General features: G+C 41.6%; 1 protein-coding gene and 2 non-coding genes across 3 annotated transcripts in view; all 3 read right to left on the bottom strand.

Moving 5' to 3' along the window:
• Window positions 1-2,905: 2,905 nt before the first annotated feature.
• Window positions 2,906-19,434, bottom strand: part of ZC3H11A (zinc finger CCCH-type containing 11A) — a 32,535-nt gene continuing 16,006 nt past the window's right edge. The window contains 11 exon segments of the mRNA XM_049770791.1: window positions 2,906-3,171; window positions 3,460-3,527; window positions 4,047-4,207; window positions 5,580-5,907; window positions 8,986-9,065; window positions 9,457-9,909; window positions 12,293-12,358; window positions 14,220-14,303; window positions 14,306-14,317; window positions 19,102-19,126; window positions 19,128-19,210. Of these exon segments, the coding sequence (XP_049626748.1) occupies window positions 2,907-3,171; window positions 3,460-3,527; window positions 4,047-4,207; window positions 5,580-5,907; window positions 8,986-9,065; window positions 9,457-9,909; window positions 12,293-12,358; window positions 14,220-14,303; window positions 14,306-14,317; window positions 19,102-19,126; window positions 19,128-19,210 (1,625 nt within the window). The 3' untranslated portion in view covers window position 2,906.
• LOC126004887 (U6 spliceosomal RNA) lies at window positions 11,796-11,903 on the bottom strand. The gene has a single exon (XR_007494112.1). It is a non-coding gene; the product is annotated as a U6 spliceosomal RNA (small nuclear RNA).
• LOC126005617 (U6 spliceosomal RNA) lies at window positions 13,476-13,582 on the bottom strand. The gene has a single exon (XR_007494662.1). It is a non-coding gene; the product is annotated as a U6 spliceosomal RNA (small nuclear RNA).

Raw genomic sequence — 19,434 nt, forward strand, 5'->3', positions numbered from 1 at the left:
AGTGTATGACCTTGCAGGATTGACCCCTTCTGGGCTGATTCCTGGTACCACAAAAACAAAAACCACCACCCATGACCTTCCAACACAGTATAGACTATCAAAATGGATATTGAGAGTTCAGAAGTAAAAATAGTTAAAGGGTAAAAGACAGAGAGTAGGCCCTTGCTTTGCATGCAGCTGACTGTGGTTCAAGCCCTGGAATCACAGTCCTCTGTGCATCAGGCAAGATCCCTGCACAGAGCCAGGAGCAAGCTCTGAGAACTATCGGGGTGGCTTTAAAAACAAAAATTAAGAAAAAACTTTAGGGCCAGAGAGATACCATGGAGGTAAGACTTTGCTTTGCATGCAGGACAGCGATTCAAATTCCGGCATCCCATATGGTTCCCTGAGCCTGCCAGGAGCAATTTTTGAGTGTAGGGCTAGGAGTAAGCCCTGAGCGCTGCCAGGTGTGACCCAAAAACCAAACCAAAAAAAAAAAAAAAAAAAAAAAAAGAACAAGAAAAAAACTTTAGGGGCTGGAGAGACAGCACCAGAGTAGGGTGTTTGCCTTGCAAGCAGTCAACCCAGGACCAACAGTAGTTCGAATCCTGGCATCCCATATCCCGCGGCCCCCCCCCCCTGCTGCCAGGAGTAATTTCTGAGCAGAGAGCCAGGAGTAACCCCTGAGCCCCACCAGGTGTGATTCAAAAACCAAAAATAAAATAAAATAAACTATATGATTAAAGGGCTGGAGCTACCTGCTTTGCATGCAGGAGCTGTAAGTTTAATACCTGGCTCTGCGTAGTTCACTGGGTACTGCCATCCCTACCTGAGGGCATGATCTTGAGTAATACCAGGTATGGGCCCCCCCAAAAAAGTTATAATCCTCATTCTTAACTAAAGCAAAGGTGGATTAGATGGCATACTTGGTAAATTTAAAAAATTTTTTTGTTTTGGAGTCATTCAGCAATGCTCAGAGCTGGCTTTCCACTCATGGATCATTCCTGGTGAACTTAGGGGACAACATGGAGTTCTAGGGATTCAACCTTGGTCAGCTGTGTACTACCTGGTATACTCTCTCCAGTCTCTAGCATTTATCATCTTGTGAAAGGTTTCTAAAGTCAAGTGTTTGAAACTGGAAGACTTACTGAAAAGGACATTATAAACAGGGCTCCTATTAGAGTAAACCTCAGGCTGAAGAGGTGTACAACTAAACTCATAACATCAAGATTTTCCTATACCATTTTTATTTAAAACACAAATAAGTATCTTTTTGAAATGGCAAATGGTTCAAATAATGTTGAACATAATCAGACTAATACAAGGGTTTTAAATATGAAACAAAATTACTTTTATAAAAGCAAAATTATAAGATTATATACAAAAGGGATTTGGAATCTTAAGTCAGTTCCAAAAATGAAATGAGTAGAAAATCGGTGGCGAAACCAGATCATTCCACCCTGCTTTGGAGAAGGGTTATCATACAACATTCAGTCAGCTGAAGATGAATTGGTAGAAGTGTCTATACATTAACTTCAAGTCATTTTTGCTTGTGCAGAATCGTCCAGATCCTCTCACGACTGACTGGCAGTCCTGTGGCTTTCTTCCTTTTTTGTATTCCTGACAAGGCTAAATGAATGAAGTTCAACTCTTGATGAGCCGCTTATAACAGCAGTTCCTTAGGAGCCAACACAACAGGTGGGTCAGATTTCCCTATGAGAAACAAAGCTGGCCACCTAGAGCAAAGTATCAAAATGGACAAGTCCTTCTCTCTCTTTCCTTTTAATTATGTACAATATAGCTCTTTCGGGACTATTAATCCCACCATACGTGTTCCTTCAGAAGTCTAAACCTTGAGGTGATATGAAGACCAACTTTAAGAAAAATTTCAATTCAGAAATGAAGCGCACTGAAAGGTATACAATACACCCCAGAGCATTTCCGTAATTCCTACTAATTGTACAAGTCAGTATACTGCTACAGTCCACAAATACTGGCAGCTTAAATGACTTAACTTTACCCCCTCAGATGATAAGGGCATCAAATAAATAAATACTGAGTTAAAACAATTTGCTGGGAGAGTTAGAAATAAAAGATTAACCCCCTTTGATTCCTGTGATAATTCAATGTGAAGAAGTGACAAGTAAAAAGAGAAGGGACAACTTTCATATTGATGAGAATTCCTCTATCATATGTCACCTTCTCTTAAAGAATCCAGGGAATCCCAGAACTAGAAAATGAGATTCAAAGGACCCCCGAGGCACTTTAAAGCCTTAAAAAAATTACAGTAATAAATTAGCTATTGCTCTTCAGATACATACAGAGCAGCTGGAAGCATGAAAACCAGATCCAAAAGTTAAGTCCAATTACAGGCTTCCTGCACTGCTCGGCCCATTCGAAAGCCGAGCTTGGCTGTCCAAATGACTGAGTGAATTTTTTGGGTGGTGTTTAGTGGTAACGAGAAATTTGGTCCTTAATGGTAGCAGCTCTCTTCATCCTTCTGAAACTCAGCCAACAATAAGACAATACAGAAAAGAAATAATCTTACATAAGGGAAAAAGCTAAAATTGAAACACCTCAAGGAGTCACTAAATTCTCTTGCACCTTGAAGCTCCCTCCTCTGCCACCCTCTTCTGTGGCAAAAGGGTAAAGACAATTACATTCCCCCCTCATAGATGCTAAACAATGTCATTAAATGCACAAAATGGTTGTCAAGGGATTTAAAAATCTGACCCCAAGGAATCCAGGACACATACAAAATAATTCAAGAGGTATAATTCTGGTTTGGGGCAAATTCTAGACTAAAATGATCAACTTGGGTAAACGTTAAAACTAGGTCCAGTTTTTTTGGCAAGTTTTTCAGGGTTTTTTTCTTTTTTCTTTTTGTTTTTTTTTTGTATTTTTTTTTAAATGTTCTACTGCCATCTTCAGCTATCAATCATTTCTGATAGCTCAAGTAGAAGGTCATCTTCATCCTTCCCAGGATCTAAGTCGATCTCTGCTTCTAATTTGCCTCCTGAAATCTCCCATATTAATTTCTCAAAATCATCTTCTACGGAGAGTGGAGGCTTTCCTACTGAGGTGGAGCTGAGTCGGCGAGTTTTGGTGGCCATTTGGGAAGAGGAAGGGCCAGATTCTTCCTCCGGTGGGGAAGGAACCGAAGAGGACTGGGTTGGCGGCAGTACAGCAGGACTGTTCAGAAGTAAAAAAAAAATGTTTCTTAGGACTAGACATAAAACTGATTCAGAAAAAAGCGTTTCCTTCATTTAAAGCAGAATTCTTCAGACAGGTATTAAAATATAAACAATGGCAAAATATGAATAGTGGCATCAAGGAGAACCCTATGTATCATGTTTGAAATTAATCTGCAGATTTGGATGCTCCTAAATTGTATAAGTAATATTTACAAAGCTAGTCTCTGGAGAGTATAAACAATAATAGTGAACATAAGGATGGTTAAAAAGAACTGTAAAGTATTACCTGTCTCTGGAAGTTTCAGTCTCGTGCACAATGACTGGTTTATCCTCAGAAAGAATTGGGACAACAGCCTACAAAAGAATAGGTAATTCACTTCTAGTCAGGCCAAAATTTTAATTTGAACATATTTACTTTCTTCTGCTACCTTCTCAGAATAATGGACATATCATTCTGTAAACCCAGGAATGTAAGAATAAGTACAAAGTCTGAGTATAAAAATATGCAAAATATCTTACTAAAAATCTTATTAAAAATCCCATCCTGGCTGGCGAGGTGGCGCTAGAGGTAAGGTGTCTGCCTTGCAAGCGCTAGCCAAGGAAAGATCGCGACCGCGGTTCGATCCCCCGGTGTGCTTAGCCAGGAGTAACCCCTGAGCATCAAACGGGTGTGGCCCGAAAAACCAAAAAAAAAAAAAATCCCATCCTGTCACTCTACAAATGTCTAACAGAAAAAGTTAAAGACAATGAAAAGGCTGACAAGTAAAACATTTAAAACTGCAGGTAGTATCATATATAAAGATAGAGCTAACAGAAATTTTATCTGCTCTTTCCTATCACAGAAAAAGATGCCACTGAGTTAAACTGACTTACCAAAGCTGCTTTTTTGGCTGGAATCTCTTCCGTGGTGCAACTAGAGCTAAGTGGCTTCACAGCCGCGATAGCAGCAGGGTGGATCTCTGATGCCTTTCGTTTGGGAGCCACTTTGGAAACAACCTTGACCACAGATGGTTTCACATTCACTTTGGGTTTAGCTATGATCCACAGGAGACATGGGGTTAACAGTTGAAGCAAGTTCAGTTTTTATAAAGTTAACATTTCTTCACAGTTCCATCAATACCACAGATTAAAAATAATACACAATATGACCTATAAGGAATCTGCACCAAACAATGGCATAAAGCAACAGTATGTTAACTGACTCCTGTCAAAGGTGTTGAATTCCATGTTTTTTCTAGTCTCTGATTTTTTTTGGGGGGGGGGGGCGCTTTTGGACCACTCCTGAAGGAATTTGGGAACCATATGAGGTATCTGGGATTAAAACCGGGTAGGTGGGCCCGGAGAGATAGCACAGCGGCGTTTGCCTTGCAAGCAGCCGATCCAGGACCAAAGATGGTTGGTTGGAATCCCAGTGTCCCATATGGCCCCCCGTGCCTGCCAGGAGCTATTTCTGAGCAGACAGCCAGGAGTAACCCCTGAGCACCGCCGGGTGTGGACCAAAAACCAAAAAAAAAAAAAAAAAAAAAAAAAACAAACAAACCCAGGTAGGCAGTGTGCAAAACACCTTACCTAGGTACTATCTTTCTGGCTCTTTCTGAACCCCCTGGTCTCTTTCTTCTTCATACCCAAAGATGTAGTACATAGTTCTTTAAACAAAAAAATTTTAAAAAGCAATTTCTGGGGCCGGAGAGACAGCGGTAGGGTGTTTGCCTGGCATGCAGCTGATCCAGGATGGACAGTGGTTCAAATCCCAGCATCCCATATGGTTCCCTGTGCCTGCCAGGAACGATTTCTGAGCACAGAGCTAGGAGAAACTCTTAAGCGCCATCGCCAAGTCTAACCAAACACCCTACCACCACCAAAAAAGGCAATTTCAAATTCTAAGAAACTCATCTAGTTTTGTTATTTTTTTTAATCTAGTTTTTGAGCCATACCCAGCTGTGCTCAAAGCTTACTCCTCCTAGTAGTCTGGGGGTGAAAGGAGGCAATATAGAGTGCAAAGAATCAAACTGAGTCAGGCATGTACAAGGCAAATGCCCTACTTCCTGTATCTCCAGTTCCCTACTTTTGTTTTTAAAAATAGAACCACCAACATTATTCACATATTTTGTCAACATATTAGACAAACACAATCTTTGTTTTTATTTTCGGGTAACACCCGGCGGCCCTCAGAGGTTATTCCTGGCTCGGCACTCAGAAGTCACTCTTGGCAGGCTCAAGGAACCATATGGTATGCCAGGATTCAAACTGGGGTCTGTTTGCGTGCAAGGCAAAAATGCCTTACCACTGTGCTATCGCTCTGGCCCCAGACAAATTAAATCTTACCCAATGGATTTATGCTAGAGTGCTACCAAAACCTGCTAACCATGAAATTCTAAAACAAGATACATTAACAAAAACTCTTACCTTTACCCTTTTTTTCCAAGGCCTGTCCTGTAATCTTTACATTCAATATGGAGTCCCCAGTCTGTGAGGTTTCTACCTCCATCTTCTGGGATTTCATGGCTGGTCGCTTTGGCAGGTGCCTCGAAGAGCCCGCCACAGGAGGGACAACAGGGTCCTCAGCTACTTGGGTATTGCAAGAGCCTATGTCTCCCTGAAGGGGAGTCAGAACCTCCATTTCCTCCTGTGATACTCCCTTCTCTGGCTGGTTTAGCATATGTTTATCTTCTGTGGTCTCACATCTCTTGACTTGAATTTTAGCAATACCAATCTCTGTGGTATCATCTGAAGTCTAAGGAAAAATTTAAATGAAAATTAAAATCTAGCATATTTAACAATTTATAAGATTATTGCTACCAGATTAACATATGAATCAGGTAGACTTCTGGATGATCCAGAACACGCAAGCTTCTGATTTTTATTTGATGTTAACCAGAAAATACCAAGCTAAAGATTAAGATCAGAAGTGCACAGAAAGGGGCCGGAGAGATAGCACAGCGGTAAGGCATTTGCCTTAGATGCAGAAGGACGGTGGTTCAAATCCCGGTATCCCATATAATCCTCTGAGCCTGCCAAGAGCGATTTCTGAGCATAGAGCATAGAGTAACCCCTGAGCACTGCTGGGTATGACCCAAAAACAAAACAAAACAAAACAAAACAAAAGAAATGCACAGAACATCACTCCAAATTCTGAACTATATAATTATGTCCCCAAAACTAATACATTATTTCTAAAAATTCAAATGGGGCTGTAAAAAAGTACAGCAGATAAGGAACTTGCTTTGTGCACAGATGATCTGGGTTAGATACCCAGCATCAAATATGCAAAACCAGGGGCCGGAGAGATAGCATGGAGGTAAGGTGTTTACCTTTCATGTAGAAGGTCATCGGTTCAAATCCCGGCGTCCCATATGGTCCCCCGTGCCTATCAGGAGCAATTTCTGAGCACGGAGCCAGGAAAAACCCCTAAGCACTGCCGGGTGTGAACCGAAAACCACACACACACACACACACACACACACACACACACACACACACACACACACACACACACAAAAGCAAAACCAGAAATAAGCAAACAAAACACAAAAGCAGGAATAAGCATATATGCAAAAACCTCCAGTAAAAAAACCAGTGGCCATGGGCCCGGAGAGATAGCACAGCGGTGTTTGCCTTGCAAGCAGCCGATCCAGGACCAAAGGTGATTGGTTCAAATCCTGGTGTCCCATATGGTCCCCGTGCCTGCCAGGAGCTATTTCTGAGCAGACAGCCAGGAGTAACCCCTGAGCACCGCTGGGTGTGACCCAAAAACCAAAAACCAAAACAAACAAACAAACAAACAAACAAAAAAAACAGTGGCCAAAACCCAAAATAATCAGGAACATGCACAAAGATTTATTGGATTCCAGGGTTGAAGTGGTAGCACAGCAGGTAGGAAATTTGCCTTGCATGTGGCCGAGCCAGGTTCCATCCCTGGCATCCCATATGGTAACCAGAGCCTGCCATGAGTGATTTCTGAGAGTAGAGCCAGGAAAAACTAAAAAAAAAAAAAAATTCCCCAAAGGGGGTGAGGGGCTTGTTTAAGGGCCATATCTGGCAATGCTTAGGACTGTGCTCAGCAATCAATCCTGATGGTAGTGAGATGAGATGCTAGGGATCAAGTCCAGTGAGTGGCATGCAAAGCAAGCTCCCTACCCGCTGTACTTGCTCTCCAATCCCCCAAAATGTTACCTTAATTGTTTAACACCAATCCTAAATGTTCAAAAAGACTAAATTTGGGGGCCAGAGTTATAGTAGAGCGGGTAGTGGATTTGCCTTGAACATGGCCGACCCAGGTTTGATCCCCCACATCCCAATGGTCCCTTAAACCTGCCAGGAGTGATTTCTGAGTGCAGAGATAAGAGTAGCATTTGTGCACCACTGGGTGTGACCCAAAAACCAAAACAAGGGGAATAGGGGACTAAATTTGTGTAATAGCACAGCGGTGTTTGCCTTGCAAGCTTCTGATCCAGGACCTAAGGTGGTTGGAATCCCGGTGTCTCATATGGTCCCCCGTGCCTGCCAGGAGCTATTTCTGAGCAGACAGCCAGGAGTAACCCCTGAGCATTGCCGGGTGTGGCCCAAAAACCAAATAAAATAAAATAAAATAAAATAAAATAAAATAAAATAAAATAAGATCTAAAGAGTAGCACTATAAAGTTAAAGCAGGTCTCAATACATTGTGGATGGAGGCTTCAAATATTTTGAGTAGGAGTTAAACATTAGGTTTTCATACATGTGTACATAAATGAAAGAAAACTAATAGAATTATAGAATACCTCATACTTTAAAAAAATAATTTCAAGGCCAGAGAGATAGCACAGCGGTAAGGCGTTTGCCTTAGACACAGGATGGTGGTTCGAATCCCGGCATCCCATATGGTCCCCCGAGCCTGCCAGGAGCAATTTCTGAGCATAAAATCAGGAGGAACCCCTGAGCGCTGTTGGATGTGACCCAAAACCCCTCCCCCCAAAAAACCAAACAAACTTGTTCAAAAAATGGCATTGCTCTCAAAGGGGGAGAAACCCCCCCCCTTTTTTTTTTTAAAAAAGGACCACTGTCCTTGAGCATGCAAGGAAAACGCTCTACCACTATGCTATCTCTCCTGCCCCAAGAAAAACCTTAAGTTTAATGATGCTTGGGTGCTTGCTTGTGTGCAACTGACCAATGTTTGATCCCTCAACATCCTATATGGTCCCCCAAATCCATTAGGAGTGATCCTTATGCACAGAGCTATCACAAAAATAGTAAGATCTGAGCACCACTGGGTGTGGCCGGAAACCCACTATTTTACAAAGAGAATACTATAAAACTCACACAAAGTATAATAAAATATTGGGGGCAGGAGCAATAGCACAGAAGGTAGGGTGCTTGCCTACATGCAGCTCACTTAGGTTTGCTTCCTGTATCCCATTTGATCTCAAGAACCTGCCATGAATAATTTCTAAGCACAAAACCTGGAATAGATCCCCGAGTGCCACCAGGTGGCCCAAAATGAAAATAAAAGAAAACGTATAATAGGGGCCGGCGAGGTGGCGCTAGAGGTAAGGTGTCTGCCTTGCAAGCGCTAGCCAAGAAAGGACTGCGGTTCAATCCCCCGGCGTTCCATATGGTTCCCCCAAGTGAGGGGCAACTTCTGAGCGCTTAGCCAGGAGTAACCCCTGAGCATCAAATGGGTGTGGCCGGAAAAAAACGTATAATAAAGTTTCAAGTATAGTACAATACTTTTACCTTATCAGTAAAATGTCAAAATATATTATAAGCTTAAACTATAAAGCACATTTTATCATTCATTTAACAAAAACATTAAGCACTTTTTAAACAAACTCACCTCTTTAGCCTCTGTTCTAGGTATAGCGTTCTGAGAAGCAACTTCGTTTTCTTCCTGCAGTTTCCTTTCTTCTTTTACACCTAATTCACATTAAACACATCAATTATTTCATTAAAAATCTAAAATTTCATGACAGATGAAATGCGCTTGTTAGTTTTGGGTCCACAACTAGCACTAAAGGCTTGTTCCCAGAAGTGCTTAGACATGGCAGCATGGCAAGCTACTCTGAAGTATGCACTTAGACCATTCCATCTCTGGCACACACCCAAACTTTCCTTACTAAATGTACGAATAAAATAGGAAAAACTCTAAAGGCAAATGCATACAAAATGGACTAATGGACTAGGATGCAATTCAAAACTAAGACATAAGTACTTAATAGACAAATTTGCCCTGAATTAGATTTCCCTGCACCACAAACAAGTGCACTATCATGTGAGCACAGCCCTTTAGCACAAGTTCTTTTGTTACCTGGTTTTTTTGTGACTCGGAGAAGCCTCCTTGTCCCATGAGCAGCCTCAGGCTGAGATGGGGAGGTGGTGCAGCTTTCAGAACCCTGTTGGATCCTTAGTGCCTTCTCCAGTTTAATTTCCTCCAAAGTCTTGATATGTACCTCCTCTATAGACTTGGTCCTGCCTGAAAACTCCTCTAATTGTCCTTTGTTGACCTTAGATAATGTCACATCCTTTTTGCTTTTTAGTCTATCTGCCTCCTGTTGCCGATGTTTCTTTTCAGCCAGAACCTCAGAGAAGGTTTTGATGCGGACAGTGGAGGAACTTCTTGTTCCTGAAGCCGATTCATCGGCTTTTGAAGGTCCTTCTGTTTTGAGTTTAGTTTGCAATTCTCCACGCTTTTGAATGGCCCTTTCAAGAAGTATTTCTTCTAATGTCTTCACATGGATTTCAGTAATCTTAGTAGCTCTTGCTGTTTCATGAAGAAAAAAAATAAAGTTACTGTACTTGGAGCTCTATTCCTGAATGAAAACAGTCCCAATGAGTAGCATCATTTAGGAAAGCAATTAAAATAGTATTTTTCTGGGATTGGAACAATAATATAGCAGGTAAGGCACTTGCCTTGCACACAGCTGACCCAAGTTAAGTTTCTTGCACCCCAGGTGGTCTCCTGAGCCCTGCCAGGAGTAAGCCCTATGCAAGTGTTGGAGATTAAACTGGCCGCCTGCACGCTAAGTGTGCCCACAGCTCTAAAGGTTAGGGCTAGGGTGTGATTCAAAAACAAAACAAAAGTTTATTAGTTTAGATCTCAATTTTAGAATACTGTGTACTTCAGGCAGTAGGTCTCAGGGAAAACAGCAAGAATTACTAATATGGCTTCTGTTCAGAGCTTATTTTTAAAGAACCTGAAAGCTTTTAATAAGTTTGGGAATTTTGTCATTATAAATCATATTAATAAGATAGCTTTGCTGGAAGAGATTTCGAAAAACTAGAGTGTATGCTTTGCATAGAGCAAGTCCAGATTTGTTCCTCAGCACAGCATGGTTTTCTGCCTAACACTGGGAGATGCCCAGGGAGGCATAATTGTGACAGGGATTCAACAGGCTAGTCCCATGCAAAGAAAATGCCTTAACCACCGTACAATCTCTCCAGTCCTGGTATAAACTTTTCAAAAGTGAATTTTACAATGTGAATTATTTACTATTTATCTTGCAGTACCAGGGAACAGAGCTACTTTGGGAGGAGATCAGGGGTAGGGGAGCAGTGGGGTCTCCCAAGCTGTGCTCAGAAGACACAGAAATATAGCATCCATCTGGTCAGATAGTTCAGTGACTAAACTAAATAAGTGATGCAGGGGCCGGGCGGTGGCGCTAGAGGTAAGGTGCCTGCCTTGCCTATGCTAGCCTTGGATGGACCGTAGTTCGATCCCCCGGTGTCCCATATGGTTCCCCAAGCCAGGAGCAACTTCTGAGCGCATAGCCAGGAGTAACCCCTGAGTGTCACCAGGTGTGGGCCCCCCCCCCAAAAAAAAAAGATGATGAAATGTTGTCCAGTCACTGTGGTCTTGGGACCACTAGGGTCACACGAGGAGTGCTCAGGGGGGTTTACTTCAGGGATCAAATTTGGGTCTCTTTAAATGCAAACCATATGCCCCAACCAGCTTAGAAATTACTCCTGGCAGGGTTGGGGACCACATGGTATGCTGAGGATTGAACCCAGCTACCAAGTGTGCATGGCAAAACACCCTTCCCACTGTGCTATCGTTCTAGCCCCCTGTAGAACTATTTTTCCGATGGCTCAGTGGTGACCCCATTGCACCACACATGATTCTCCAAATAGTGCCAGGAGTGACTCCTGAACACAGAGCCAGGAGTAAGCCCTGAGCACTGTTGGATGTGGTTCAAAAAATAAAACAAAACAACCCCACAAAACACAAATTAAATTTTTGGGGTCAACTTTTTTTCCCCTTCGTTCTGTGGCCACACAAATGCTCCTGGCTCTGAGCTCAAAATTTACTACTGGTGATTCTTGAGGGGACCATATGGAATATCAGGGACCAAACTTGGGCCAATCATTATAAGACAAGCACCCTACCCGCTGTAATATCTTTCTAGCCTCAAGGCAATGGTATTTTCTTTCTTTCTTTTTTTTTTTTTTTTTTTTTGGGTCACACCCGGCGGTGCTCAGGGGTTCCTCCTGGCTGTCTGCTCAAGCAGACAGGGGGGACCATATGGGACACTGGGATTCGAACCAACCACCTTTGGTCCTGGATCGGCTGCTTGCAAGGCAAACGCCGCTGTGCTATCTCTCCGGGCCAGCAATGGTATTTTCTTAGAATATATCATCATCTACTTTTTTTAAAATATGGAACGCTTCATTAATTTGCATATCTTCCTTGTGCAGGGAGGGGCTATGCTAATCTTCTATCATTTCAATTTTAGTTATATGTGCTGCCAAAGCGAGCAAAGATTGTATCATCTTTACAAACATGTAGTCATCTTTACAAAACTAGAGTCACACAGTTTCTATAATAAAAAGTTCATTCCTAAGTAGTATTCTTAGATTATCCTAAATCAAATTATGATTTTTCATTCATAGGAGAAATTCTCCCCATCAATGTTCAGAATATGATTTTTAAAGCTAACAGCTATTAAAGAACATAATGACTTTAATTAAATTTAGCCAGAATTTTTTGTTGGTTATTTTAGTTTTTAATTTCCTAACAATGTCATAAACATACATCTTACCATTTTTAACTACAAAACATTAAAAATAAAACCAACTTCAATGGGTACGTTTTTTAGGTTTTGATAATAGTTAAATTTAAGAAAAAATAAAAACTTCCTTTTACCCACCTGCTGCTTCACTGTCTGGACAAACTGACAAGTCTAGTCGCTCCTTTAAAGATTTGGAGACTTGAACTATTAAAAAAAAAGTGTGTTTTTAATCAGAGAACAATTTTAAAAAATGTCAAATACTGTTTATACATACCTTTTTTTTTTTTGGGTTTTTGAGCCATACCCACCAGTCCTAACTCTGCACTCAGAAATCATTCCTGGCAGACTTGAGGGAACCACATGGGATGTCAAGGATCAAATCTGGGTCTATCCTAGGTTGGCCGCGTACAAGGCAAATGCCTTACCACCGTGTTATCGCTTTGGCCCACTGTTAACACTGTTTATACTTTTGGTCACACCTGGAAGTACACAGGGACTGCTTACTTCTGACTTTTAGTTCAGGCATCATTCCTGGCTATCTGTACACCAAATGGGAGGCCAGAGACTGAATCTGGGTCAGCTATTTACAAGGTAAGTATCCTACCCACTATGCTGTCTCTCTGGTCCCTCAAATACTTTGGGGGAGGAGATTTTGGACCACAACTGGTGACACTCCGTAGTTACTCCTGGTTCTGGCTCAGAAATCACTCCTGGCAGGCTTGGGTGACCATTTAAGATGCCAGGATCAAATCTGGGTCATCCGCATGCAAGGAAAAATGCCTTCCCTGCTGTGCTATTGCTCTGGCCCCTTTCAATACCCTTATAACTTATAACCATCTTCTAGTGTAAACACATTAAAAATAACTTATTTTTAATAACAAACCATGTTTATTATTTTTTATATTTATAAATTATAATAAAAATATAATTTTGGGGGGCCGGATAGTATGGAGGTAAGGCATTTGTCTTGCATGCAGAAGGACGATGGTTCAAATCCTGGCATCCCATATGTTCCCCTGAGCCTGCCAGGAGGCAACCTCTGAGCGCTGACGGGTGTGACCCAAAAACAAAAAAAACAAACAAAACAAAAATTAAAATATATATATAATTTTAAAAATATTTTTTAATACCTTACCATGTCCACCCAGCAGTGTTTGGAGGACAACAATGTTTCAGGAGTTGAACCAAGGCCATTAACATGCAAGGCCAGTGCTCTACCACTGAGCCACATTCTTGGCCCTTGAAAAGTCAATTCTGTCTAGAACCACTGATTTCTTAGGATATCCCTAAATACTCTACATCTCAAAAAGATAATTTTTTTTAAAATATGGAACGCTTCACGAATTTGCGTGTCATCCTTGTGCAGGGGCCATGCTAATCTTCTCTGTATGGTTCCAATTTTAGTATATGTGTTGCCGAAGCAAGCACAGGAAAATAATTTTGTTACAACAAAAATCTGATTAGCATTAAAACACTCCCCATAAAAAAACCTAGTGAAATATGTACACATCAGTCTTCAATATTATTTACAGACAAAGAAAGTTAAATCTACTTGCTTTGAAAACATAAGTCTTCAAATGAGAAAGTCTATACACATTAAATTCTCTTGGGATCAGAGACTGCTACTTAGTGCAGCACGTAACAAACACATTTGGCTTGCAAGTGGCAGATCTGGGTTCTTTCCTGGCATCTCATTATTGTCTCCTGAGCCCACCAGGAGTGATCCTGAAGCACACAGCTCCAAGAGTAAGCCCTGAGCACCCCTAGGTGTATCTCCCAAACAAAATAAAAACAAAAACTGTAAGAAAATTACAAGCCTGGGCCCAGAGAGATAGCACAGCGGTGTTTGCCTTGCAAGCAGCCGATCCAGACCAAAGGTGGTTGGTTCAAATCCCGGTGTCCCATATGGTCCCCTGTGCCTGCCAGGAGCTATTTCTGAGCAGACGCCAGGAGTAACCCCTGAGCATCGCCAGGTGTGGCCCAAAAACAAAAAAACAAAACAAAACAAAAAAAATTCCAAGCCAAACAGTATTATGAGAGAAATGTCATGATAAGACATAAGTACCTCTCTTTGGTATTTTGTCAGTGTTTGTTTCTGAAGTTTCAATTCTCTTCCCTAGCCTCTGGGCCAGGCTGCGTTTCAAGGGAGATCACAGTCACCACCTACAAACAGAGCAAATAAGAAGTTCAAGTTCAAAGTGAAAGGAGATCATGTGAAAAAATTCTCTTAATTTTCTGTATTTACATAATTGGTTCAGTCTGGAGTATCCTTAAAACTCAATTTTAGAGAAGAAATCAAATTCCCCCTCAAAAAAGATAGGAAAAGGGGCAAAATGTTAGATCGTATATTAATATTTACCAAGTAACTGAATAAAATGATAAAGGATTATATGTCTGAACTGAGGCTGAAATTCAGTATTAAAAGAAAGTGAAAAACAACTTTCAAATACAAAATAAATCTTATCTGCCAAGTGTTAAATACTAAGTTTGAGGTTTAATGCACATGGAAGAATAGGAGAACAGAGTAACAACATTTAAAACATTTTTTGTGCCATCAACTCCAAGTAAGGAAATCTAAAGTCAAGAAAGATGCCTTTTTTTTTTTGTTTGTTTGGTTTTTGGGCCACACCCGTTTGATGCTCAGGGGTTAACTCCTGGCTAAGTGCTCAGAAAATTGCCCGATTTAGGGGGACCATATGGGGACGTAGGGGGATCGAAGCCGCATTTGCGATCTTTCCTTGGCTAGCGCTTGCAAGGCAGACACCTTACTTCTAGCGCCACCTTGCCGGCCCTGAAAGATGACTCTTTTTTTTTTTTTTTTTTTTGGTTTTTGGGCCACACCCGTTTGACGCTCAGGGGTTACTCCTGGCTATGTGCTCAGAAATCGCCCTCGGCTTGGGGGGGACCATATGGGACGCCGGGGGATCGAACCGCGGTCCCGTTCCTTGGTAGCGCTTACAAGGCAGACACCTTATCTCTAGCGCCACCTTCCCGGCCCCGAAAGATGACTCTTTTAATGGAGGAACTTATCAGTGAAAATCCGAACCAAGTTTCCTGACTTGTGGCTTCTTACATTAATACTCTGTAACACCAGTGCCCACGCTTGTTTAAAACTTGTTTTTCACAGGCCAGAGAAATAGCATGGAGGTAAGGCGTTTGCCCTTCATGCAGAGAAGGACGGTGGTTCAATTCCGGCATCCCATAAGGTCCCCTGTGCCTGCCAGGGGTGATTTCTGAGCCTAGTCAGGAGTAACCCTGAGCACTGCCAGGGTGTGACCCAAAAACAAAACAAAACAAAAAAACTTGTTTTCACATTTGCTGGGCCAAAGTTCTAATATTTGCAATCTCACTAAAAAACTTGATAGACCTCAGTCACACCATGACTTTCTTACATTTAAAATTTAAGTATGAGGGCCCGGAGAGATAGCACAGCAGCGTTTGCCTTGCAAGCAGCCTATCCAGGACCAAAGGTGGTTGGTTCGAATCCCTGTGTCCTATATGGTCCCCTGTGCCTGCCAGGAGCTATTTCTGAGCAGACAGCCAGGAGTAACCCCCTGAGCACACCGGGTGTGGCCCAAAAATCAAAAAAACAACAACAACAACAACAAAGTTTAAGTATAAGCAATAGCAGTATAGCTGGTAGTGTGTACTGCAGCAGCTTTGCATGCAGCTGACCCAGGCTTGAGCCCTCAGCATCTCATGTGGTCTGAATCTGGAGGCAAGAACAATCCTGAGAAGCCCCAGGTGTGCTGATATTCAAAATATCTTATTTTTGAAGAGAAAAGGGGGCTAGGAGATTATTGGGCAGCACATAAGTATAAACCAAACCAAACTGTATTTCTGTTTTTATCATTTTTAAAAAATTCAGTATATAGCTTCAAAGAAAATGCAATCTAAACTAACTTTCATATCTATAAGTACTTTCTTCCCCTTTGTTTTGGGCCACACCTGTTGGTGGCTTCCTAAATGATTCGGGAGATCTTGTGGTGCCAGGGGTTGAACCTAGGCTGCAAGTATGTGGAGCACTCACTCTAGTTGGGCTGTCTATCAGATAAATGCATTTGCAAATACATTTTAAAGAGTAAGAAGAGTTGCTGGAGGAGCGGGAAAGATAGCATGGAGGTAAGGCATTTGCCTTGTATGTAGAAGGTTAGTGGTTCAAATCCCGGCGTCCCATATCATTCCGAGCCCGCCAGGAGCGATTTCTGAGCATAGAGCCAGGACTAACCCCTGAGTGCTGCCGGGGTGTAACCCAAAAACCAAAAAAAAAGAAGAAGAAAAAAAAAAGCGTTGCTGGAGAGATAGTACAGCAGCCTTTTACACGGTGGACCCAGATTTAATCCCTGACATGGTCTGCTGAGCAATGCCAGGAATGATTTCTGATTTCAGAGCTAGGAGTAACTTCTGAGCACTGGTGGATGTGGCTCAAAAACAAAAGCAAAAGGAAACGCTCTGAAGATTTTTCAAAATGATTCTTTAGAGACAGATATATCTGTAATAAAATATATAATATAGTAATATATCAGTAATAAAATATTTTGCTAAATATAAAATAGTACTAAAGATTTTCATTTCAAGGTCAGAGAGATAGTACAGGTTTAGTTGAATGTGGCAAATCCCACATCACATGGTTCCTAAAGCACCATTGGGCACAGCCTAGCATCGCAAGCCCCAATTTTAGTTTGTCCACTGACACCAGGGTGATTATTCCTGAGCACAGAATAAAACCAGTCTGGAGTTTCCCTGCCTTCCTTTTCTAGTCCTTTAATCAAGTCTTTTCTAGATAAAAATAAGACGACAAAAAAAACCCCAAATCCAAAAATGTAACACTAAACTTTTACAACTTCAACGAAGAAGATACAAGTAATAAATAACATTTAGAAATTCTTTTTTTTTTTTTTTGGTCTTTGGGCCACACCCGGTGACACTCAGGGGTTACTCCTGGCTATGTGCTCGAAATCACCCCTGTTTGGGGGACCAACTGGGACGTTAGGGGATCCAACTGTGTCCAATCCTAGGCTAGCGTGGGGCAAAGCAGATGGCTTATCGTTTGCGGCCATTGCTCCAGCCCCTAGAAATTCTTTAGGTTCTTTCAGCCAAGAATAGAGAAAGACTACCAAGCCAAGTAGTATAACAAATCAGAGCACTTGTATAGTGTTGGAGGAGGTACATGCAAGTAAGCTAAATCTATACAAACAAACTACTCACCTAGAGAAAAATTTTCGTTTCCCTAGTCTCTCGAGTGAGACTCAATTTTCACAAACGGTTCCTCTGAAATAGCAAAAAAAAAAAAAAATTATTATCAGTCAACTTTCTGTATTCAGTAAGGCAGAGACACTCAAGACTGGCGGCCCACTTGAGGACATTTTACCCAGCCTGCTCGGGGGTGTTTTTGCCATTTGCTGTTGCTGCCTTATGTTCTGCTTAGCTGCTGACTCGTCCCAGGGCCCATAGTGCACATGAGTGGGATGTGTGCCACTCTCTCCAATGCCCCTCCTATCTGTTTCTCAACTCCTCTCAGTCTTAGGCAGGGGTCCTCAAACTAAGCTAGCCGAAAAAAAGTCCCATCGTTCCCACTGAAACATCAGTAAATTTTGTTGATTTAACTTTACTTGTTCTTCATTTTAAATATTGTATTGTTTCCATTTATTTTAACTTTGAGCATAGGAATTTGTTCAGTTGTTTTTTTGTTTGTTTGTTTGTTTGTTTTAATAGCCCAGCCCTCCAACTGTCTGAGAAACACTGAACTGGCTCCATTTAAAAAGTTTGACAACCCCTAAAGTATATACAAAATATACTTTATTGTTAGATGAGTCCACTCAGCAGATCTGAGTAAGATAGTTCAATCCTGAGAAGACAATTAAAAAAATTTACCCTATGTGAATAATTTTCCAAACCAAAGAGAAGTCATAGTCCTGGATTACCTGTAATCAGTATCATAACTGTCAATAATCAGTGTTTCTAACCACTGGTTTTAAACCCTATTAATGCTCTGGCTTATGCACTTTGGTTTGCCACAGAGAAGCCCATTTTGCTCCAACACCACTACTTAACCAAGAAGTGATTCAGAACATGAGCACTCTGGACCCCCATGTGTTGGTGCTGCTAGCCTCGCACGTGATGCCTGAGCACGCTGCCCCCATCTCCCTCCTGAGATGTGGACTTTCATGCATTCAAATCTTCACATTGGGATGTATACTATGGCTCTCTCTGGAGAATGTTACTCTCTCCCTTTCTTATCTTCTCCCTCCTTCCTCAGTACCTTAGAATAAAAACTTTTTTACTTAAAAAAATGTTAATTTCTTCTCCTATGATCTTCCAAATAGCACAGAATCCTCTTGTCCAATTAAAACACAAAAGTCTTCCTGTAAATCCAAAGTAAAATATGTCCAAGAATTTTGCTCAATTTTTAACTATTTTAAACTGGTAAATCTGGGCTGAAGCAATAGCACATCAGTTGGGCATTTGCCTTTTATGTGCCAACCTGGGTTCGATCTGCCATATGGTTCCCCAAGCCTGAAAGGAAATACTTTCTGAGCACAGAGCCAGGAGTAAACCCTGAGCACCACAGGCATAAAAGTAGTGACAATTTTTGTTTTGTTTTGTTTTGGGGCCACACAGGGTGTGATTTCTGGCTATGTGATCAGAAATCGCTGCTGGCTTGGGGGACAATATGGGACTTTGGAGGATAGAACTGTGGTCTGTCCTAGGCTAGCACACGTGAGGCAGATGCCTTACCACTTGCGCCACACTGAAAATTCTTTTTTAAACATTTTATGTTAGGACCTGTGAATTAGAATGCTGTTGTCAGTTCCTGCATATATCATTACAGCACCACACCTTTCAGACTGTCCGCTGCTCTCCACTGCTGTCCCAGTGTCCCTCTGTACCCCAATCCTATTCCTCTCATTCCCTCCCAATGACAACGGTAAAGAAATACACCTCACCTTGTTTGTGGGACAGTGTTACTGTCCCTCACCACAGTCCGAACATTCTCTTTTTCAGGACCTGGGATGGGCTGAGGTTGTAGAAGACTGGATCCTCCTGAAGAACCTTCTAAACAAAGATCAGTGAATGATTTATGGAAAATAAAGCTAATGCAAGCCAACTTTCTTCCTGTGACCAGTTAAGTCTACTACATACAATCAAATCTCTATAAGCCAATTATCAGCTTTTGTTCCTGGGTGGTAGGAGAAAGAAAAAAGAAAGATAATAAAAAATAATTTTTGAAGTGCCAGGAAATGAGCCCAGCCAGGTCCTTACACACAAGGCATGTGTGC

Source organism: Suncus etruscus, chromosome 3 (genome assembly GCF_024139225.1).
Source record: "Suncus etruscus isolate mSunEtr1 chromosome 3, mSunEtr1.pri.cur, whole genome shotgun sequence".
Taxonomy (NCBI): domain Eukaryota; kingdom Metazoa; phylum Chordata; class Mammalia; order Eulipotyphla; family Soricidae; genus Suncus; species Suncus etruscus.